The sequence below is a fragment of the Motacilla alba genome, chromosome Z, assembly GCF_015832195.1.
Source record: "Motacilla alba alba isolate MOTALB_02 chromosome Z, Motacilla_alba_V1.0_pri, whole genome shotgun sequence".
NCBI lineage: Eukaryota > Metazoa > Chordata > Aves > Passeriformes > Motacillidae > Motacilla > Motacilla alba.
The window spans coordinates 7,929,635-7,952,902 of NC_052046.1; the positions used below are offsets into that span (position 1 = coordinate 7,929,635).

A 23,268-nucleotide genomic window follows, 5' to 3' on the forward strand; every position below is an offset into this window, starting at 1 on the left:
CTTATGAAATTTGATCTCCTCCATTTACTAATCCCACAGGACACCATTTTAATTTTCCCCTGAAATGTTTCAAAGCATCACTTCAAGAACCTGAGGAGTTCTCAGTTTTGTAGAAGCATGTAAAGATACATACATTAGAGAAGTTATTCAAACACTGGAAAAACACTGGAAATAGTTTTAGAGTGAAGAATTATAAAATCAACAAGCAACACTTAAGATCTGAATTTATTTTTTTTTTAAGCTCAGAACATTTCTGGCTGCTCTGACAAATACCTGGAGTTTAACCACAGTTTTAGAACAACTTTTAAGTGCCATCAGCACAGAACCGTATGTAAAACCAAACTGTGTAAGATTGAGGACAACAGAAAAAAGGAACCCTAGCAGCAAGTTTGGCCAAGCACTGACAGCCACCATTAGAGACGCTAATATCTGTCCATTAGCTTCTCATCTGCAGGGCAAAAGGAAAGATCCAATCCCACTGTTGGTCTTCACCCCGCAGCCAGGTGTAAATCGCCCTGTAACATCACACCGATGCTTCCAGAGGTGCCTCGCTCAGGCTTACAGCGCCACAGATTCAGATGAGAACAGATCATCCTTAAGCATTGCTTTCATCCAAAGTTAAACGGGCGCGATTTTGACTCCACTCCTAATTCCTAATGCTTTCCCTGGTCATCCACACACTTTGATTATGATAAGCATCATTTGAGGGTGGAATAATTAACAGAGGGAAGAGAAACAAAACAGCGAGAGGCGGCACTCACCGTGTTGCATTTTGTCCCGCACACCACTTGTCGGTGGTTTAGCCACTGGGAAGCAAACACTTTATTGAGTGTTCCGAGGTGAAATTCCCTCTCCTTCAGGAGGCTGGGGAGCTGCTGGGCTGCGTATCCATGCAACAAGCGGTGGTAGCTGGACTCATTCTGCATCCGGACCTCTCTCCCTTTCACGTAGTACACTAGAGATCTTTTCACCGGCGGGAGCCTTTTCCTTTTGTGAACAGAGTGATCCCACCCGTACTGTGGATAATAAAGTTAGACACTGGATAAAGCAACTAAAACAAACTTTAAAGCACCACCCTTTCAAAGTCAACGATATTCCCGACGAAACCCTGAAGCCTTTGGAACACCGCGCATGGAAATTAACTCGGGAATGACGATAGAGCCTTTAGCAGCGTAAAATTAAACATAAATATCGGCTAAAGGAGTAACACGACGATAATATAACGACAGTCGGTGGCGGTTCGGCACCGTTGGTACGCCAAACGCTCACGGGAAGAAGCGGAGCGCTTGGAACGGGAGAGGGGCAGCGCACACAGCCCTCCCCCTCAGCTTGGCAGGCGCAGGGGTGACACCCAGGTGACTCCCCGATACCGACCGCGGCGCTCGGCCTCCTCCGGCCGGGCCAGAGCCATCCAGCCATCGTCGCTACGCGGCAGCGACCGAACAACGGCCGAGCCCAACGGGGCACCGCGAGCCCCGGGGCGCGGGCACGCAGGGGGGCGCTGACCCTGGGACCAGGGGCTCCTCCTCCCCGCTGACCCTGGGACCAGGGGCTCCTCCTCCCCGCTGACCCTGGGACCAGGGGCTCCTCCTCCCCGCTGACCCTGGGACCAGGGGCTCCTCCTCCCCAGTGACCCTGGGACCAGGGGCTCCTCCTCCCCAGTGACCCTGGGACCAGGGGCTCCTCCTCCCCAGTGACCCTGGGATTTGCGGGCTGCCCCTCTTGGGGTGACCCTGGGATTTGCGGGCTGCCCCCCTTGGGGTGACACCAGGACCGGGGCTGTCCCTCCCCAGGTGACACCGAGACCGGGGGCTCCTCATCCCTGGCTACCACCGGCACCGCGGCTGCCCCTCCTCAGGAGCCCCAGGACACCTTCCTTCCCCATCCCTCGGACAGGGTCACCCCCTTCCTCCCGCGGACCGGCACGTCCGCCGCGCCCCGGGAACCAGCGCTTCCCTCCCTTCCCACCACCGGGAACCAGCGCTTCTCTCCCTTCCCACCACCGGGAACCAGCGCTTCCCTCCCTTCCCACCACCGGGAACCAGCGCTTCTCCCCTACCCCCCACCTCACCCCTTACCTGCTCCCCCTGGAGTCCCCCGGTCCCCGCGGCGGCAGCTGCCGCCGCTTTCCTCTTCCTGCTAACTGTTTTCCGGGCCATAGTAGAAGGATGAGGAGGAAGTGGACGAGGAGCGGCCCCACATGGAGCGGGACGGAGCGGTTCGGGGCATATGGAGCGGGACCGGGCCCGGGCTCTGTCCCTCAGGCCCCGCCGGCCGCGCCTCACGGCATTTTACAACACCACGGGGTTTCGGTTTTTTTTATCTTTTTACGACAGTCACGAGGCAGCTTTGCGGCAGCGGTTCCGCCCCGCCAGGGTACCCCGTTGCCTAGCAACCAGAGGGCAAGCTGGTCCCGCCCCCTCTGCCGTTGCCATGGCAGCAGAGCCCGCGTGGTGAGGGTGTGGCGCCCCCTAGCGGCGAGGCGGGCTCAGTACAGGGTGCGGGCTCGGGAGTCCCTCCCAGGAAACGGAGATTTTCCCAAACCCTTCGTGTTTGATCAGACTGTCCGCGCCCCAGGAAAGCCGAGACACTTGTGGCCGACCATTTTGTCAGGTGCCACTATGGGGACAGAATCAGAGAATCTGTTAGGTTGGAAAAGACCTCTACGGTCACCCAGTCCAACCTATGAGTGAACACCACCCTGTCAACCAGACCTCATGGCAGTGAGTGCCATGTCCAGTCTTTCCCTAAAGATCTCCAGAACGGTAACTCCTACACCTCCCTGAGCAGCTCATTCCCAAAGTCTAATCACCCATTCTGTGAAGTAATTCTTCCTAATGTCCAACTCCTCACTGAATAGTCCACTGGATCAGAAGGTAGTTCAGCTGACTTTCTCAGAGTCACATGGAAACACAAAAACCCCTTTGAGGGTTTCTACACTTTTAGCTGGTCTCTTGGCACCCCAGGAAAGATCCAAGAATGCACACCAAAAGCATGTGAGGCCCTCTCCCGGGGCTGCACACTCCAGTATTTCACACGCTGGTAATGATCTTGAAGGACTCACACCTTGAAGGACAGTTTACAGAACAGTAACCTTTTATTATTGTAATGGATTGTGTTACATTTTATTAATGCAATAAAACTGTGACAGGTTAAGGTGCAAAGATTGCTGGTGATAGGATCTGGCTGCAAAAACACATTCAGAGCAATTGTGACAAACAATCACCATACACAGAGTACAGTTCTGACAGGTTCTGCTTGATCAGCCAGTCAATCCCAGAAGTTACAGTGGAACCTTCCCTAACTTATCCCCATTTTTAACTTACTTTTATACTGGTTTTGCGCTAGTTACTCTATTTTCACTAGAGTAACTCTAGTCATGCATCATGTCCAGTGCAGGCTGGTAGTACCTCGGAGGTGGGTAATGTCAGTGTCACACCTGACACATCCTCTGGGATGGAGGGGGCATTTGTGACCTCGCCACAGAAGCTGGTTCAGCAGCAAGGCATCTCCTTTTCCCCCTTGTTTTTCAGCTGCTATACAGTTTATCTGCACCACTGAGTTCCCCCTCTTGCCAGGATTTCAACAGAGCCTGGCCCCGGTGTCTCCTCTCGGCTCCAGCTCTCTTCAGTCCCCTTGAGCATGGATTGTGTGTGGGAAGTGGAGCATGCTGACCACATCCCACCCAGGCAGTCGTAACTGTGCTTCACCCTCTGTTTTCTGTACTGTTATAACTTCTGCTGGAATGTGAAAGTAAATCCACGTTTTTCTCCAATTTTACCCCCAGTAATTTTCCTGTTGCAGTTCATGTGCAAGGGTTAGGCCATGGTGTGCACCAGCCAGCCTGCTTCTAGGTTTGTTATCAAAGCCTCGGGAATTCATCAAGGCTACTGAAACATAAACAGTGCTGAGTTAAGAAAGAAGAGGCTGAGAAACAGAATAACAAGACCACAAAAACTAGATAACACGACTGTGAAACACCTGGACTGTAACCAGTCACACTCTGAGAAGAGCAGACAGAAAACAAGTAAACAAGACAAGGGCAGAAATCAAGAAGTGTGTGCTTAGTAGTTTGTAGAATCTATAAATACATTTGTAGTGTAAACAATAAACGGCTTCTGCTTAATCATATTGGTTAGTTGTCCAGGAGTCCTGAATTTCCCACATTTTCCTACACATTCCACCTGGGAAATCACTAACTGCTGGGGAATTAAAGAGATAACATTGGTATGTATTTGCATTTTGTTGTACCCCTTTGAGATCCTGTGGAAGGATGAGTGCTGTTTCTGATGTCCACATGCCTCATACACTCTATTTCTGTGATTTCAGAGGCAAAGCTTCATATGATCCAAACCCAGCAATCACTGCTTGCCAGTGGTATTGCTGAGCAGAGAAACAAGGAAAACATGTGACATGCAGACTGGCTTTAAGAAAAAGCCAGCTTCTGACCACCAGATACCTGATGGTGCCTCAAGTCACATGGAATCAGTATACATTGTCCTGATACAACAGTGGTTTTATGACTTTTATTCTGTGTTTTCATCCAACCAACCCCAAAGACAAGGGTGCTGTGAGAAGCCAAACTGAAAAAGAAATCAGAAAAGAACCCCTCAGGCTTTCCAGCTTCCTCTCAAGCAGTAATTCCCGTTTGGCCGTTTTTGGTCATGATTAACTCCCCTCTCCACATCCACCCTCACATACACAACTCCACTATCCATGTTGGACAAAACCCCTCCATTTGGGAACAAGGACTGCTCAAAGGGCTGAAAACACAGCAAGAATGCCCCCTGAGCCCCTGGGGAGGGTAAGGCGGCCGTGGCAGATGATGGAAGGAGCTGAAGAGTGTGGGATGAAATAGCCTCTCTGTGTCCCACTCACCCCCTTCATCCAGACCCTTGGGGAGCCCTGGCATGACACACAGCTGGGAGAGGGGCAGGAGGCGCTGGAGGGCAGGGCAGGAGCTGGGAATAGAAGCAGAGACTGGAGCAGGTAAAGGGACAGTGACAGAGACAAGGGCAGGGACAGAGATGGCACAGGGAATGGGGCAGGGGCAGGTAAAGGGACAGGGATAGGGATAGGGATAGGGATAGGGATAGGGATAGGGATAGGGATAGGGATAGGGGCAGGGGTAGGGGCAGGAGCAGGGAGGGGACAGGACAGGGCGGGGATGGAACAGGCACGGGCAGGGACAAGGGCAGAGACAGAGGCTGGGACAGCGACGGAACAGAGCAGAGTAAGGGATGCAACACGGACAGCGGCTGGTAAGGGGATGGAACAGGGGCAGGGATGGGACAGGGACAGGGTCAGAGACTGGCAAAGGCTGGCGACAGCGACAGGAACGGGGCCACGGACACGGACGACACACGGACACGGACGACACACGGACACGGACGACACACGGACACGCCTTGGCCCGGCCCCGCCCCCAGGGGAGGCGTGCCTTCGCCACGCCCCTCCCGTTACGGTGACGTCACCACCCACCGCTCCCGATTGGCCCGGCGGGCGCTGGTGACGCCACCGTGTGACGCCATCCCGCCGGCGGGGCCCAGACAAGATGGCGTCGCCCGGGTCCGGCGGCGCCGAGCGGGGCCCGTAGGGACGGCGGGCGGTGACCGCGGGACGGCGGCACAGCGGGGCCGAGGGCCGCAGGTACCGGGCTACACTGGGGGCACGCAAGTAGTGCGTAGGGCAGCGAGGCTGGGGCGCCGCAGGTACGGGCGGGGGCCGCGAGTACCGGGCGGGGGGACGGACCGCGCCCCTTCTTCTTCGCCGGGGACAGAGACCCTCCGCTCCCGCTCGGTACAGCCGCTGTGCGGTGCCGGCACTCGGCCCGGGGCTGGACTCGCGGAGCAGGGCGGGGTGACGCTCCTGTCCTACGGGCTCCTGCTTTCCAGCAGTTTCCGGGACCGCCGGAGTTAAGGGAATGTCTTTCTGCCTAGTAACCCCTGATGAGTTTGCCCTTGATGAGTTTGCTCGGTGGCTGTTGAAATCCCAATAGGCTGCTGGTGTCCGTGATGTTCGGAAGTGCTTCCTCGCTGTAACTAAATCGGTGGAGAACCAAAACAAACGTCTGATTTTCTTTGGGGGCGTGGTGTGTGTCGAGTGCGTCTTCAGGTAACTTGTTAATTTCTGCCTCTTGTGCTGTGCAAATCACGGTGCTCATCTTCCCTATACTAATTGTGACTTAAGAGTTCTCCTAAATCACGGAGTATTCACTCTTTGGCTGCATCTCCTTGTAGGCTAAAGATCTTTATTTCGTGGGTTATAGCCCTACACTTCTCTTTTTATGCTGATTACCAATTTCTGGATCTTTTCCGGTTAGCTATTCTGCTTTTGACTACATCTTTCTCAGAGTATGGGATGCAAACATCCCATAGATGTGTACATTGGAGTAAGAATATTTCAGTTGTTTCAACTTCCTGATAATGCTTTGTGATCCCTTTAGCTCAGTGCTTACTAAAAGTAAGACAATCAGTGCATTTATTTATTTATTTATATTTAGTATAATTCAAAGGCTGTGTTTTCATAGCTCAAAATTTATCCTATTAAAGGGATAAATTTATTCTGGGTTTTTGGTTTGTTTGTTTTTTTCTTTTAATTTGTAAAAGAAATGACAATAGATGAAAATGAATAGCTGTCTTGTTAACTGTTTTTATTCCTCACGTCATTAAAAAATCCAAACAAGTGAAAAAAACCTCATCATGTAGATATGTTACGACACTGATGTCTCGTTAAGTGGAGATAAGCAGATGGACTCTGGGACTTGGCTGTGGAACTGATATAGCTGCCATCCCAGACCCAGTAAAATGAATTCGTGTTGGGTTTAAGCGCTTTGAGGTCGATATTCCTACGTGACTCACTTTGGCAAGTTCCAAGTGTTGCCAAACTAAGGGGCAGCTGGGTTGTGCTTGATGATGTAACTTCAGTGGCTGTGCTGCTGATGGAAGGCTTGCTGCATCCCACAGCCTGTTAAGGGACTAAGAGGTTTTCCTGGGAGCTTGGTGAGGGCGATCTTATTCCTACTCCAGCTCTGATCCAGGGTGTTGAGGAAAAAGAGGAAGTGCTGCAGTTAGCCAGACCTCTTCATCACCTTCCCTTATCAGCCTTGGAGCATGGGACCTTCTGCCCCTGTGCAGGCGCTCCTGCAACAGCTGATTTCCTGGCATTTTTCAGGCAAGACTGGGGAAAACCTCTTTTGGCCTGCTTCCCTTTTCTCCACAAGAAAATCTGTGTAGCTGTGCAGCAGGCACGGGCGGTGGGGTGGGCCGAGGTGCTGCCCGTGGCAGCAGCATTTGAGGCGTGTGGGGGGTGGTGTTGGGTTACAGCACCGCGCAGAACTGCTGCTCAATGACTTCAGTTTCCTGTGCACACAGAGCAGCAATTCAGAAGTGCCAGTGGTTCTTGAGGTTACCGTTGCCACTGGGTGGCTTAAACCTTTTAGGCAAAAACCTTAATTCTAAGGGCAGGGAAACAAAAAAGTATGTAATTTTTAAGCGGCTTATGCAAGTTTTTGGGTTTAGTCTCAGAAAAAAACCTGAAAGTGATGGTTCTTTCCTTGCCTCGCCACCTGTACTTGGCCTGCACGTTTGATATCTCCTTTTGGTTTTTTTGGTTTTTTTTGTTGGTTTTTTTCCTGTGCATACCCTATGGCATAAAGGAGCAGGAAAGAAGTTGCTGCTACTGAAGTGCTATTCAAGTGTGAGCTGAAAGAAACGGACATGAAACTTTAAAGGGAAAACCAAAAAGCTGTCAGATTTAACATATGTGAATCAATAGGTGTTAGATTTTCTTTAATGAAGAGAACTTAATTTTTCAGAATATTGAAAGAGGAAGTATACTGGTCATCTGGGAGATCTACTGTATAGTTTATGTTGATGGATAGAAAAATCGTAATGGTGCAAAATCATCAAAAACACGTGGAAGAGCTCCATCTCTCTCCGTTATTCACATGATGTTTTGTTATCCTCGATACAAAAACCTGTAACTGACAGAATGGAGTCAGGTTTCTGGACTGATCCAGCCTCATCTGTCTCACTGTGACAGCTGGAGCTGTTTTGGCTGGTGCTGGGGGCAGAAGTGCTGTAATGACACACAAGGTGTCACCTTACTCATCCTCCTTTTTAATTTGTGTAAGCTTATGGTCTCTTGTTGCTTTCACAAACTCCAGGGATTGATAATTTGGTTGCCCAATGTAGTTAATTGATAATTGTTGTCCATATCCAGTCTCTGCATCATGAGTTTTTAACAGCAGTCCATTCCTGCATTTTACAGTTGATGCTGGGTTGAACATTTTGATAAATTGATCTGTGAGAAATTTAGTTTTCCTTATTACATAGAACTTCTTTCCAACCTTCTCTGGTGTTTTGTCTAGCATAATCACTCCCAGTCTCTTCAATCATGAATTCCAGAGTTTCAGCTGTCATTTTACAGGGATCTCTACCTAAAGGTATGATTCTCTAGTTAAAATTGATAAGTGCCATTCAGATCAATGTCAGCGTAAGGAAGATCTAGTGGAGCCATAATTGGAAAGGTCTGAAGCTGTTTGTGAAAACAGTTCTTTGAAGGAAAGGCAAAGAAGGGTTGTTTACAATTTATAAATAGTTTTCTTGTTTGAAAAAGTAGGTCTTCTAGGATGCATCGCAGGCTGGTTTCTCATCCCTGCATTGTGTGTGTGCTTACGCTGGTAAGTGGGAAGGCAAGGCTATTGATCTTGCAGCACACACCGCTCTGCAATCGACCCTTGGGATTAGTGCAGTTGATCGATACAAGCCTGAGCTCACAGTTGTTGTGTGTTAACTGCTTAGGTAGGTAATCCTCTCTGGTATGCAAGTGCGTTGCTTAATGCTTTGACCCTCTGACTTGGTTTGAGTAAGCTCATGTTCTGCGTCCCTAATGACCTTTTGCAGTCAGTGTAGTCTTGCGCTGAGGTCTCCATCAGAACCTGAGCACTGGGAGCTTTCCCTCTCTCAAGTCTTTAGATTTATTCAAAATCCTTTCATGCAAAGGCTTTTTTTCTTGAATGTTATGAAATGCTGTCTTTCCTATGGATGGGAAACTTTTAAAGAACTGACTGTATGCCCAGACTTGCTTTGGTTTGTATTTTTTAAATTTTTGATAGCTACAAGGTCCTTCCAGAATCTCTTAAGCTTGCAATGTAGTTGAAACAGAATATACGGAATTATATCAGAAGGGGACCACAGTATCATTGCTCTAATTTAGACTTAAATCTTCCCTTCTAGAAGGAAAGCAGATTGGTTCAAAATGCCATGCTGCATTAGGTAGTATTACAGTTTGTAACTGACTGAGCTTGTATTATCTCAGCTGCATTTTGTGTCAGAAGCTCTTACACAAGAGTAACATTTTAAATCAGAAGAAGGGGAGTCCTATCCAAGATGCAGTCAGTTCTTCATCTGGAGGATGATCTGCATATGAGTACAATTAATGTATTTAGCTGTTGCTGGTTGGTATAGGGGAAAGTAGTAGTGAAGAGCTGTGAGGTCTTGTCTGGTCTGTGTTACTGGAGCTCAGCATTTTTGGTAACTATCTACTAGATTATGTGAAAGATTTTATTTTTAAGCCCCTTCCTTATGCATATGTTTGTGCTTGTACCATTTGTCATCTCTAGGCTAGCAGAAATGTGACTGAAATGACTGATGAGATTTATTCCCTGATTTTAGAAAGGTGTTTCAAAGGTGTGCCTGTTACCAGTTGTGCTGTGTCATGTTTTAGCCCTGTGCCTAATTCAGACACAGGGAAGTGCTTGTGTGTTCAATTTGGTACACCTCATCAATTGTGAGTGCTAAAATAAAACTAGATTCCTAGTTTATTAACACTCCCCAAAGTTCTTGTTTAAACTTTTAAGTGTTTCCTTCTGTGATATAGCAAAACCACTCTGGGTTCCACCCTAATGACTAATACCATCATGTGGTGTCCTTGCATACTACTGTGTCATAATTTGACGTAGAAATATAGTAGGCCTATGGAGCAGGGAAGGGACTCTTGAATAAAATCACTATTAATCATCTGGAATAAAGCTGTGTTTGATGAAAAAGGCCAGAAAAGCTTTATGTGGCATAGCCTCTGAGAAAAGAATGTGTTCTTAATCTTTTAATTAAGTATTATGTCACCACAAGCAGTTTGTTGACAGTCTGTTGGACTTCTTGTTAGAAAACAGGTGAAGGATTATTGAGTTTCATTTTGCTTGCCGTGTTTGTAACAATATACAAAAGAACTGTTTCCAGCAAGTACCTTTATATTCCTTATTAAAGTGGGGGGGGAAAGTACCTGTAGTTAGAGGCTTTATTCTTGCTTGTGGGAGGGAGCCTAATACATTTTTTCTGTTTACTTACCTGGAAGCAAGTGCTTAGTAATTTAATGTCTCTTTTGCAAAGAAAATCCAAGAAGAGACAGTAAGATGGCTTGTTGCTTTTAACTAACACTTTTGAACATTTCTGAATTTGTATGCAAAGGGAGAGCTATGGAATTCAATAGTAAATATAAAAGTAATATTGTTATGGTCTGTAATCTCCTCTCTGTGAAGGTCTTAAACTGGAAAAGCCTTAATAAATATACTTTAAAGAATCCACAGTTGTATTATAAGATGAAAAATAAATGAAGGAAGGCAAAGGTGAAGAAGTTGTTTTGGCACGAATGGTGAGGTGATCTGAGCTGCTTTTGATGTTGGAGGTGGACTCTGGGAACTCTGTTGGCAAAATGGCCGTGATGGCTGTTTTTGTGACACAGTTATGTCACCCTGTTCATACATATTGCATATGCAGTTATTGTACAGTTCTGAAAGTCTGCCTGTCTCTGGGGGTGTTCTGTATGTGTTACAATATTGGAGATGAACACTTGATCTGTAACCATGTTTAGTGCAGGGGATCTGGTGTACTCTGGATAAATCAGTTCTACCAAGTAATGGAAAGGATTTCTCACTTTCCCTTCATGCCGGTAGAGAAGCTGTGTATGCATTTTATGCCAGTCTTCATTAGAAGCAAATTTCTCCTGTAATTTGATGTTCTTGCAGGAATCTGAATGTGATATTCATGTTCTGTTGTTAGGCAGCCCTGGATTAATTTCCTAAAGTAAGCTGGATTGAATCAGACATATGGGTTATGAGAGGAGCAGGCTGGGACTGATTCTCAGGTGACAGTAGCAAATCTGGTAGGTCAGAGGAGGAATTGTCAGCCCACAGTACTGCCACTTTGCTTCTCAAAAAAAAAAATCATCTTATTGCCATGTCATGGTTATTATGGTGATCCATTGAGAGAGGTTTCTGTGCTGTCAGCTGCCCTGTGTTCTTGCCAGCCTTAAATGTTTGGAGAGGAGACTCTGTGGGATGACTTTTGTGGTTATGGGGCAGTTTCATCCAGCAACGTACTGTGCTCTAGTTATAAAATTGAGTAAGGCTAGATTGCTGAAGCTGAGTCAGATCTGTCAAAATGTCCTGAGAAAATTAAGCTAATGCATCTCTGAAGGTTTCTTTTTGCACATAAAATGAGCCATTTCTGTTTAGTTATTCATTGCTTTAAGTGTTCTGGGACTTGCATTCATTACTGGATCTGCTGAAGAACTTTGTGATGTGCCGGCGGAAAGTTTGTACTACTAAGTGAGACAGGCTATATAGCATGTAACAAAATTACAGACTTAAATTAATTGGAAGTAGTAACTTTATTTTTAAGTTTGGACTACACCAAACTTCATATTCAAATCTGAAGTGCGTCCTTGGCACTTTTATAATGAGATGAAAAAGACTGAATAGGAGTAATTTGGTAGGGAATAGATACTGTTCCAAACTTGAGAGTCTGCCCTGAGACTCCTGGGGTAGCTGTAGGTTTGGGATTTGGGAAACACAGGTTATGTTCTGACTTTGCTGCTGGCTGAGCTGGATGACTGCGAGCAAACTGCTTCAGCTTTGTGCTTTATTTCTCATCTGCAACGCAGGGACAGTTTGTCTGCTGGTTAAGTGCCTTGCCAGGTATTCTGGAGCCTCTTATAAGAGCTGTGTGGTAAAAGGGAATGTCAGCAAAACTACTTTGCCTTCAGGGGAAAGAAAATGAATGAGAAGAGTGTAATTCCTGGCATTACAAATATCCTGTAGGTATCTAGATTTCATCTGAAAGCAGTGTCTTTCCTTGTTTTTGGTTTCTTTTCTATTTTCCATTCCACTTGAGCACTGGAAATTCAGTATCCATATGCCCTTACTGTTGGAAGGTTTGTAAATGTGTGCATGTGTCTGTCTGTCTCTCCTACTACCTTGCAATTCTGTGGATTTTGCTCTGTGCATTTTTGATAGAAAGTTCACTCTCTAAGTGTAGACTTTTATGCTGCTCCTTAAACTTTCCTGCCCAAACATTGGTAGGGTTTGCAAGTAGGGTTGCAGTGCTGGGAGGGCAGACTTCTTGTCTTACACAGTGGGAAGGTACACTCCTTCAGTTTGTTTTAAGTGAGGAAATTTAAATCCTAAAGCTCATTTTAAATGGAGACAGCAGGAATTAAGGTAGGTGGGTGAGGAGATTATTTTATGAAGCTTGGGGATCTACAAAGTACCTTGTGTGAATGTGGCAGGGAGGGAGGAATGACACCTGTGGTACAGAAAGGCTTTCTGAAGCAGTATGTGAGTGTACCAGCTGGAGCATCTTTGAAAAGTACATCTCAAGGACTGAGTAGTTGCTCTGCTTTCCCTCTTGGAGGGTGGGGCTGTCTATCTTCACTGTTAGTAACCTCAGCTGTTGCAGCTGCACACACGGAGTAAACCATGTTTACAGATGCACAGTCTCTCTTTGGTTTTCCTTCTTGCTTATGGCTTCCATTCCTGATTTTTCAATTAGTAGTTGGATTACAGGCTGAACCATATTTCAATTTAAGCAGCCCCTAATAGAGGGGCATTTGCTATTTGAGAAGTACGAAATGAAGAGATTGCAAGAAAGATGTTTGTGCTCGGGACTGAGTATGCGACCCTCAGGTAGTGTGGGCCCATGAAGTTTTCTGATATAAAACACAACAAGCAATTCCTTTACTTATCATGCTCTTGTTTTGTAATGGATCCACTATAGCTGAGGGCAATCTCAGTTTCACTTCACTGTTCAGAAGCAATTTTTTATTTTTCTACACTAGACAAGCTTGCTCAAGGCAACCTTCTGTGTTCCAAATTAATTGTTTCAGCAGTATACTCAGTGTGGGTACTGCTGGTTTGCTGAGCTGTTCAAGTGTCTGCTGCTGTTTTCATATAGAGAGCATTTATTTTTTTGATAGCTGGTTATGATGCTTCTGTTACTATGTGTTTTTAAAGGGCAGAACATCATCTTTATACCAGTTCCAGCCACTCCAAAGTTTACAAGCCATTACAAGAAATAATTAAGAAATTACTCTTAATTTTAAATCCATTTCCTGCTCTTAATGCTGTTGTGCACTAGTTCTTTGTTAATTAAAACAAGTGAATTTTTTTCATTTGAAAACATTATTTCTGGTAGTGAAATTTAATTTGGTGCTATCTACCCATAGTGTTTCCTATCTAGTTCATCTTTTTAATGCAGTCGTTCAGTCCTGTTTGGACTGAGTGGGAAGGCTTGAAAGCAGGATTGGCTGTTACTATGCCTGGAGATGAAAGAAGATTGGTATTTAGGCATTACTGCAATGGGACCATCTTTTCACTTGCTTGATAGCGTTTTTGAATTTCAGTTTGACTCCTTTGTTCTGTTGAGTTGGTTAGGTAAGGAGTATGTTCCTGATGAGGCCTCAGCTCAGCAAGCATATGACAGTAGCTGAAGTGAGTATTCATGAGCAGTGATAAGAGTTTGTTTTCATCCTGGTCTTTTAGTTTCATCCTTCAGTGCCACAAAACGTGGCATGTGATATCTGGGTCTATCTATGCTTGTTTTCTTGCCTCAGTCTTGATAAGATGGGTTAGAAGAAGACAGATGCCTGTTGGCTAAACGAGAGTGACACACGAATTAAGGACAAAATGAGATGACATTGAAAGATAAGATGGTACTAGTAATGATGCATTGGAGAAATGCATAAACCCCAGAAAAAGTCAAATAAGCTTGTGAAGAATGTCACACCTGTGGCACCTAGGATGCAATTCAGGTTTCTCACAACAGCACTGTCAAGGCAAAGGCAAACCAAGTCTAGCGAGGTATGTTTTGAAAATCAGTGAGATTTAAGATGCTATGAGCTGTCAGAACCCAGGACGTCTCTCTGACATTCCTTCATGATCCGAGGCCTGGCCAGGGGGGTCGGAGACCCTGGCATGCAGCCAAAGACCTCTGTGGCTTTGAGTTTATCCATGGAACCAGTTACCAACTTTATATGAAGAATTAAATGTCACAAAGGTTTAGATAACACAGTAGTAATGATCATAGGGTGAAGGGAAAAATTTTAAGATTTTGTACATGGGGGTTTGGGACTTTGTACATGGGGGGTCTGAGGCTCCAAGATGGAGGAGTCAGGGCCATGTCCTTTCTCCTTCTTCCTAGCCTCTGTGATTTGGGTAATGTTGGCACTTTCAGATTAGTCTAAAGTAGAAAGTCATTATCTAACATAGGTGATAGGTATTGGAACATAATAGTAAATATCAAATACGTAGCTTATAGTATAAAAGACAACACCAGCCTCTTGGGCGGGCAGCGTGACCTGCTGAACAGATCGCGGCAGGCCAGACAGAAAATGTTCTCGATAACAATTAATAAACAACCTTGAGAACAACAGCCAAAAACCTCTGACTCCTTCTTGGACAGCCTGGTTAGAACAAGGACTTTCTAACACAATTTTGGGATTGCCCTGATAGCAGCAGCGACCAGACACAATGAGCTTATATTGTCCCTTCACAAATGAATGTTTTGGAGATTACACTTTTCCAGGTGTCCTATGGCCGGCTCTTAGTTGCTTCAGGAGTATGAAGTGTTTAGGACTTTTCCTTCCACACATCTCAAAGTGTGTATTTGGGGAAAGATTAATTTGTGGTGAATTGGGATGTTTCCTGGAAAATGGCAACACTGAAAGATGAAACTGAGGAGATGGAAGATTGAGATTGAATGTAAGGAAGAAATGAAGGTGGTGAGGAACTTAACAGGTTGCCCTGGGAAGCTGTGGATAACTCATCCATGGAGCTGTTCCAGGACAGGTTGGATGGGGCTTTGAGCAATCTGATTGAAGAAGAGATACCCTTTCCTGTACAGAGTGTGTGGACTAGATGATCTTTGAACATCTGTTCCAAACTGAAATGTTCCATGATTGAATCAAGTGAGTTTGCAGGGAATTTATATTCTTAGAATGTGGCTCTTTTAGTTGAGAGAAATAAGATGTGTCAATGTGAAACAGGGACATCAGATGGCAGAAATAGCTTAACAGTTTTAACCACATGATGGGAGAGATCCTTTCAGGAATGGGAAAAGGCTGTTGTTGGCCTGATGTGTGTTGAAACTGCTTGGGCTGAGTGTGCAATCAGGGCCTGAAACAGTGGTTCCGGTGCTGAATATCAATGTTTCAGCCTACTTGCTGCAGGACAGGCAGGGTTGTTTGGAGGTGGAATAGTTAATGTAACAGGTTATTTTTTCCATCAGTACCACGTGAATTTTGCTGGGAAAATGTTAAATGTGTGGTAAGAGTGGGTAGTGCATGTGACCTAAGTATAAATGGGAAAATTGATGCATCTATAGTAGTATAACACTGTTCTCATTATTCTTGTACAGTGCAAGAGGAGCATATCTTGGCTGAGATCCAGTACATGAAATTGCAAGTGATGTTTCACCTGCTGACAGATTTTATTTTTCCATTTAAAAACTTTGGCCAACTGCATTTCTTGATAGATTTTTTTTTTGGCCTGCTTCGTTAAGTAAATTCCATAAGTGTTAATATTTTACCAAGTTTATAACCAAAACCATAATTATCAACAAATGTTATAATTTCTCTTCTGAGCTTTAATAAGGAAGAGATGACAACTTTACAACTTTCTTTGGAATGGAGTTTTTACATAGCCATTTAATTGTTGTAATGTATTTAAATGAATTATGCTGTGGTTAATAAATAAATATTGAAATTGAATGAATATAAATTGCTTTATGTACCAAAATAGTTTGAGTTTTCATGCTAGTATTGGGAGTAGGTCCTGGTATGGTCAACAGAGTTGAATTTATTTCTAAGTAATACCAGATCAGCTACCAGTTACCTCCTTCTGTTAAAGAGTATAAGAACAAAAAGCTTGAAACTGCAGAGATTCCATTATTTTTGAATTAAAAATAGTATGTTGTGATTAATGGATTAAAAGCTGTTTTACTCTGTCGTGCATTTTGAGAGTGTCTGTCTAGGTCTCATTCATAACTGGGACAAGTCTGAAATATTAATAATACTCAAGTACTTCAGAATCAGCTTGTTACATATTGAAGTACCACTGCAACAAATAGAGCAGCATTTTAATTAGTTTATGATATTCTGGGTTGCAGGCATACATTCTAAATGTACAGGATATTCCACTGCTTTTCCATGCATCGTTACCAAAAGAACAGTAAGTGGGCTATTTTGTTGTTGAAACTAGCAATCAACAGTCTCTCTCAAGAAGGGTTGTATTGAAATATTAGCTTTCTTCTAAAGTGCTGTAATTAATGAGGAAAGTTAATGCACATTCCTGGCTCTGGCTAGTGCTAAGATGGCTTATAAAAAATTGACTCTTTTGTAGTAGTATGAAATCTTATGCTAATTAAGCTGAAGTAGCTACATTTGTTGATAGTTACCAGATGCTTACCATCTGATAGTTTCAAACTCTCAAAACTGGTAGGTGTTTGCTATCCAAACTTTAGATATAGGAAAACAACAGTTAAAAACAGTTGCTCTGCTCATCAAATTGGCATTTGTTTCATTACTTCATTGAGATTATTGCAGTCCTCATTGCTGGTATGAGTCCTGGGTCATCTTTTTCAATTTTTTCCTAGAATGTAGGAATTACATGGCACATTCATATTTTTCTCTCTCTAATTTCTGTCTTGCTCCTTTTGTGCCTCAGGGAGGGGAAGTTAGTCCTCTATTTCTAGTTTACCATTCTTTTTCTCAGTGATACTGTAGTTTGTAGATTAGTGAAGCTGACTTTGAAGCAAAAAAAACCAAAAGAAAACACATATATTTTCTCTCAGCTGTTTTGTTTATGTGATCTTTAAATAATTTGGGTAAAAATCACTGAACTGCACTCTGAAGTCCACATCTGCTCTTAGATGAACAGAACCTGCGCTACTGCCCAAGTTTCCCGAGTCTGGAAATCAGTCCAGCCTTAGATGTTTGTTACAGGTGGTTTTCTCTTGTGACAGGATTGAGTTTTCTGGAAAGAGTCCTTTTTAAAAAGGTTACCCATTTGCTGCCACAGTTAAATGTTATTAATTGCCAATTAAATCGAATTAATAATTTGCGAGAGCCAAATTATGATGAAATATCAAAGTATAAAATTTATTTCGTATTCGAGTGACAAAATCTGGGTCAGCCACGAATTGATCATACAGAGTCTAGCTCGGGACTAGGCTCTGGGTGACACACACACACAGCTCTGAGCCCCTGTATGCGTCAGAGTGGTAGTGGCACCCCATGGTTGGGTCCGAGTCCAGTTCTTATACTCTTTTTCTGCCACAGGCCATGATGTCCTTTGTCCTTTTCTTAATCAAGTGAGTCTCAAAAGCTTCTCCGGTCTCAGAATAAAGCTGTCAGATGGAAGAGGGTCCAGCTCTCGATGTCTCGGGAATAATTCATCGGCTTCTTGTCTCCTGCTAGACAGAGCTTGAGAGCCCCGATTGCAATACACAAAACCCTTGCAATACACAAAACCCGAGTTGGGGAAGATACACAAGTTAAACAGTCCCTTACTGGTAGTCCTTTGCATGTTAAGGGATTTCCCAGAAACAGACCACAGGTCTGAATGGATTACCATCGGATATGTTATCTCCCCTGGCTATCTGTAGCCAGGTGTGCCACTAATGGCTGACTCTTTACTTAGTTAAAATTTCTGAAATCCTGTGCTTCCCCTCCTTCACATGTAAATGTAGTCATGCTGTGTGTGGTATGTGTATGACAGCAGGGTTCCCAACCCCTGTGAGCTGCTTCCCTTAGCTTTTTGGGGACTTGCCTGGACAAGTCTCCTGAGATAAAAACAGACTCTTAATCTTTTATAGCTACTCTTAACTTATTCTATTATTTTTCACATCTATAACTATATTATACTCATCATATTATTTTATTTTCTCATGAATTTTGACACATTCCTCACAATGTGATAGGTGTATTTTCCATGCTGTTGTTTGGCATGTCAGTGTCTGGCTAAAGGAGAAGCTTGCCCTGATCAGCTTTGACCACAGGGCTGCCTGTAATTACTTTTCTGTTTCCTTGTGCTGTTGCCTGTGGAACTTGTATTTCCAGAGGTTTGTATGGTGTATGAACTCCAACTGTTTGGAAACCTGTATGACTGATAAGTCACAAAGTGACTAAAAATTTGGTATATATTAGTGTGCTTCATTTGCACAGCCATTGTAGGGTTGTCCCTGATTTCTGGGTGAAGTGTATGGCAAATTACCTTACGTTTCAAACACAGTCAGGATCTTAGAGGAATGGAGCTGTCTGTTACCACTTATGGGCCTTAAATCCTTAACCAGCCAACCAGTTCATGCTTGTAACAAGTCCAGTGTCTTTAATGAACAAAGTGGGACATGAGGTAACTGGAACTGCAGGTGTCGGATGTCAGTGCCATAAATCCATATGGAATGACAGAGAGATGCCATGCCTCTCTGAGGGCGTGTGGAAGTTCCCAGCAGAGAGGTCCTGGAGCAAAAGGCTGATTACCCACTATGTCACGTTTAGCAGTGGCACAGTTTGAAGAATCAATATCTCCTGATGTTTATCACTGCTAGGAAGATGCAATCGAACATCCCTATGAAAAACTCCATAATGGATGTTGTGACCATTGCTAGTGTTGTCTTGTAACACAGTACTGTGATCTGCACACAGTCATATTCCTCAGGGTCTTTTCTCCCTTTTCTTCCTGCTCACATATTTGAAAAATGCTTTAGAAAGGACCATTTTATTTGTTCCTGTCCCTCTGCTCCTCAGTCATTGCACTAGTAATGACAAACTGCATTAGTTTGATGTAGGCTGCTCTTCAGATTTAGGTCTCTCATCACAGCTGCTTGGACTGTTGATCCATGGGATTTGTATGCAGCAGGGAGACCTCACACTTTCCTCCCTCAAGCCCCCTTTTGTCTGTGTAAACCCTACTCTGAATGGTTAAATGTAGGATGATGATCGCTTGTATTTGTATCCTATAAGATGAAGAAATTATTTTGTTTTAACTGGTGTTCCTTGAAAGTTGGATAGCAACTGTATAAGAGTGTTGTCTTCAAGGAGGGTTTGGTTTGTTTTTGTCCATCTTAAAATTGACCAAGAAATTTAATTTATATCCTGGATTGTGGTAGCACTTAGGAGGAATTACTGTAGATCAAGTTAGAAGTTACTTTTCTGTTAGGACTGATGAGAAGAGATGGTTTTTCTTCTTTCTTTTTTTGGGTTTGTGGTGAGAAGAGATGGTTTTTCTTCTTTCTTTTTGTGGGTTTTTGGTTTGGGGGTCTTGGGGGTTTTTTGCTTTAGTTTTTGCTTGGTTTTTTATTGTTGTTTTGCTTGATTTGGGTTATTTTTTTGGTGGGGGAGCCAGGGGGAGTGTTGTGGGCATGTAGTTGCAGTACCTCACATGTAGTTTTACAGCTTTATCCAGAGATCTCTTATCAGTGGCTCAGCATCATTGTCCTTCATTGCAAGGGGAGTACCTCCATGTGCTCTTGTTTACAGAACTTTTAGAGGTACAAAGCAGGAGCAATTGCTGCAGGTTTTGGGGTGATGTCATGTCTTTGGATACTGCAGTAAAAACATGAAATCTGTTTTGTACTGTAGTGAACTTACCAACTTTTTGCTGAGAGAGTTCATAAGAGATCTGAGCTGTGTAGCAGTGGTGGAACACTTGCATAGACGGGAAGCTTTGATGAGAACTCTTGTTTGGTCTTACCAACACGCACTGTTGACTTCTGTTTTTGCTGTTTGAAGCTATATATACAGAAGCCTGATGTTGGTTATAGCCCTTCACTTGCATTGAAACAAGTAGCTATGGTTAAATACGAAAACACTGTCTAAATTCTGAACACCTGTGATCATTAGAAATCAGGCTCTTGAAACAAAGTGATTTTTGCTTTTTTCTTTACTGTAAAATCAGTAGTTCATTAAAGTAACAAAGGCAGGAATTTTTTTTTACTTTTTCAGCCTTTTGTTTTTGTAGTTTTCAGACTGAATGGTGCATCCTTAGTAGTGTGTAGACTACACAATGTGTATTAGCAGGTGAAATGGAAATTGCAAGATCAGGTCTTTTACAAGGTCTCTATTTCTGAAAATCATAGATGTGCTGATTTGATTATGGTTGATAACTTGAAACATTTTCAAATTTTCTGTCACCCGTAAGTTATTCATTTTTCATTTATCTGAATTTTAGGTGGAAATTACTTCAGAAGATACACATGGTCTGGAATGTAGACATGTTTGCACCCTATACTCAGGAATATAGTAGCAAGAGTCCAGTTCTTATTCCCAAATGGTTAAATTGGTTTAAGTTATCATGAATAAAGCAATTCCAGGTATCATTAGTGGTAGGATACTTTAAACTTGTCTAGTCAGAACTCCTTCAGAAGAAAAGGAATGAAGATATAAACTCAAGGGAAAGTAGAAGAAACATTGAAATAATAGCAAAAAACCACCCCAACTTCCCAGAAGCTCTTCATGAGTTACTCTTTGTAATAATTTTTTTGTTCTGTTCTGTGGTTGTGATATTTTGTGAAAATCCCTTTGCTAGGATTTTCTTCTCTTGAGAAGCTGAGAGGGCCTCAGCTTCAAGTGTAAACAATTTGTTATCTGCTGCTGTGTAATGCAGCAGGTGCTTCCTCGATTGGTCAGTGTGGGATGTTTCTACTTGGTGACCAGTGGAGGAGGCAGCAGCTCTCGGACTCTCTGGGAGTCACAAAACTTTGTTATTTATTCTTTTCTATTCCTGTCTCGCCTTCTGATGAATTTTTCTCTCTATTCTTTGTAGTATAATTATTGTGTGGTCTTTTTAATGAAATATATATCATAATATAATAAACCAGCCTTCTGAAATAGAGTCAAGATCTCTCCTTCCCTTCACCAAGTCCTGACTGCCCTGAAGACCCACGGCAATACTGTTCTACTGATGATACTCTCCCTTTGGCATTGCCTTCTTGCACCAAGTCATGCTTTTCTGTGTTCTCCTTGTCTGGCAGCACAACTGAATGCCATTCAGGTTTAGTGATGGTGTGCCCAGTGAATTGCTTTGGTCACCTCTGTCCCTTCAAGCCATTCCAGCTCATCACCTTTCTGTGCCAGTTGTCGCTGTCATCGGTTTTGCCTTGACACTTCTGTTTCTGCATCTTTGTGGTGGTGTTTGTTGTTGTGGTTGTTTCCCTGTCCTCCCTCCCCTTCTGTCAGGATTGTTCTGAGGTCCTCTGCCCTTATCCTGGGTTCTTGCTATGCTGTGTTACTCTGACTGGCTGGTTTTATGAGTCCTGACCTACTGCCTCAGTGTTACTAGGTAAAAAATGATGCAGATAGGTAAAGAAGAGTTCGCATCAGGTTGCTTCAGTTCTAACTTTTAGGTACTTGCAACCTTGATCTTCTCCATGGAGAATTGTCCAGAACCAGGAATGAGGGAGTGAAGCTGAGGAGGTCTACATTTATAAAAGAGAGCTTGTAGGTGGCTGTAAGAGCACCCTGTAGTACTATGCAACTAACTTTCCTCTAGAGCAGGGAAGGTGTAGAAAAAGGTTTTTTTTGTCCTCTGTCAGTTAACAATGTGCAGTAAGTTATCAGGCCAAAATCCATGACACCATGTGCTGTTACCACCAATGCCCTTCAGCATCTTGTTCCGGAGTCTGGAGACCAAAGGAAACAGTGGTAGAGCTGCACTTGACCATCATCTGATTTGGAATAAAGCTTTGGAAGCAGTCCAAATTTCAAATTAAATTTCAAAATGAGTGGTAACAAAAATAAGCAAACCTTTACTACTGTACAGTGTAATTAATGTTCAGGTAATGCCCAGAATCATAGTAACAAATGAGTAACCGTCCAACTGGATGCAGATACTGTTTTCCTAGCTTGGACAACAGAGCAACAGCAATGTGCTTGTTAGAGTGGTCCCTGACTAGCCTGTCAAATCTGAGTAGTCATAAGACACTATTTTAATTAAACCTTCTTTGGGAAGAGGGTGATGAAATGTGTCTGGCAGCCTGTTCTTGTGTTACTGTGTGTACTGCTTAACAGTTTTGTTTGCTGACAAGTGCCTTCTGAAGTAATGCTGTCTTAATAAGTGCATACTCACAGTGCATCAGCAAGACCTGTGTGATATAAACTGAAGTGCTCTGTGAATCTAAAGTGACTGGCTCTTGAAATGATCCATTTCATGACTAGCTTGCTGCTGATGTGCCTTAGCTAGTTCTGTGGTTAATTAAGGTGTTGCATATGGCAGAGGAATTATTTTTCCACTGCGTCTTGAAGGTAATGCAGACACTAGGTCAGCATTAGGATTTTACTACAGGATCAGCAAAAGCAAGATACATGTATCTTGTGGGATGACACTGAGACTTTATGCAGCTCCAGAGTCATAGGCTACTGCAGAACTCCTTGGAAGCTGGATGTGCAGTTTTGGTTTGTTGGGGTTTATACGTATTGCCTGTTGTGTCCCTGGAGCAGTAACCTGTAGTAGCTGGTGCTGCCTTGAGCAAGCACCCTTATTAACTGAAGTCGGCAAAGTCATTAAGTTACTTTCTCTAATCAGAAGTTTTTGGAATCCTCTAAAAAAGGAGTTCCTTTTTAGTCTGAGGTAGTAACTAGAAAAAAGAACTTTGAGAAAACAAAAGAAGTGTGTGTAGGTTTTGTCCTAAGTTAAGTGGAGAGCGGGCAGTGCTTGCACGCAGTGCCACGCAGTCTTCAGTGACAAACGGGACTGGTGAGGGCTGTATGATTTTACATGTCACCTGGCTTTTTCACTGAAAACAAATCCAGTTGATGACCTAATTGCTACTCTCAAACAGAGGATCTACCAACACACCAGCTTGTCTGGCAGTGAAACCTGGGTCTGAAAGTGCAGCTATTTCATGTGCTGTCGTCTGCAGTCTGGGCACTGGGACTGGTAAGGCTTGTTCAGCTCCAGTGGTTGACATGCAGCTCTTCTGGGTAGTCTGGTGGCTT

At 43.9% G+C, this 23,268-nt stretch overlaps 2 protein-coding genes across 5 annotated transcripts in view; one reads left to right on the forward strand and one right to left on the reverse strand.

Annotated features, from left to right (window-relative positions):
- Nucleotides 1-2,309, reverse strand: part of DCAF12 (DDB1 and CUL4 associated factor 12) — a 28,957-nt gene extending 26,648 nt beyond the window's left edge. Inside the window, exons 1-2 of the mRNA XM_038125405.1 lie at nucleotides 2,079-2,309; nucleotides 762-1,016 (exon numbers count right to left, since the gene is read on the reverse strand). Of these exons, the coding sequence (XP_037981333.1) occupies nucleotides 762-1,016; nucleotides 2,079-2,159 (336 nt within the window). The 5' untranslated portion in view covers nucleotides 2,160-2,309. The remainder of the gene's footprint in view (nucleotides 1-761; nucleotides 1,017-2,078) is intronic.
- Nucleotides 2,310-5,499: 3,190 nt separating this feature from the next.
- Nucleotides 5,500-23,268, forward strand: part of UBAP1 (ubiquitin associated protein 1) — a 35,663-nt gene continuing 17,894 nt past the window's right edge. For 2 of the 4 annotated variants that reach the window (XM_038124190.1, XM_038124194.1), the window contains exon 1: nucleotides 5,500-5,649. The gene's annotated coding sequence lies outside the window, so the exon portion shown is untranslated. Of the gene's footprint in view, nucleotides 5,677-5,939; nucleotides 6,115-23,268 lie in introns of all 4 variants that reach the window. The other 2 variants (XM_038124191.1, XM_038124193.1) reach the window with 2 other exon arrangements.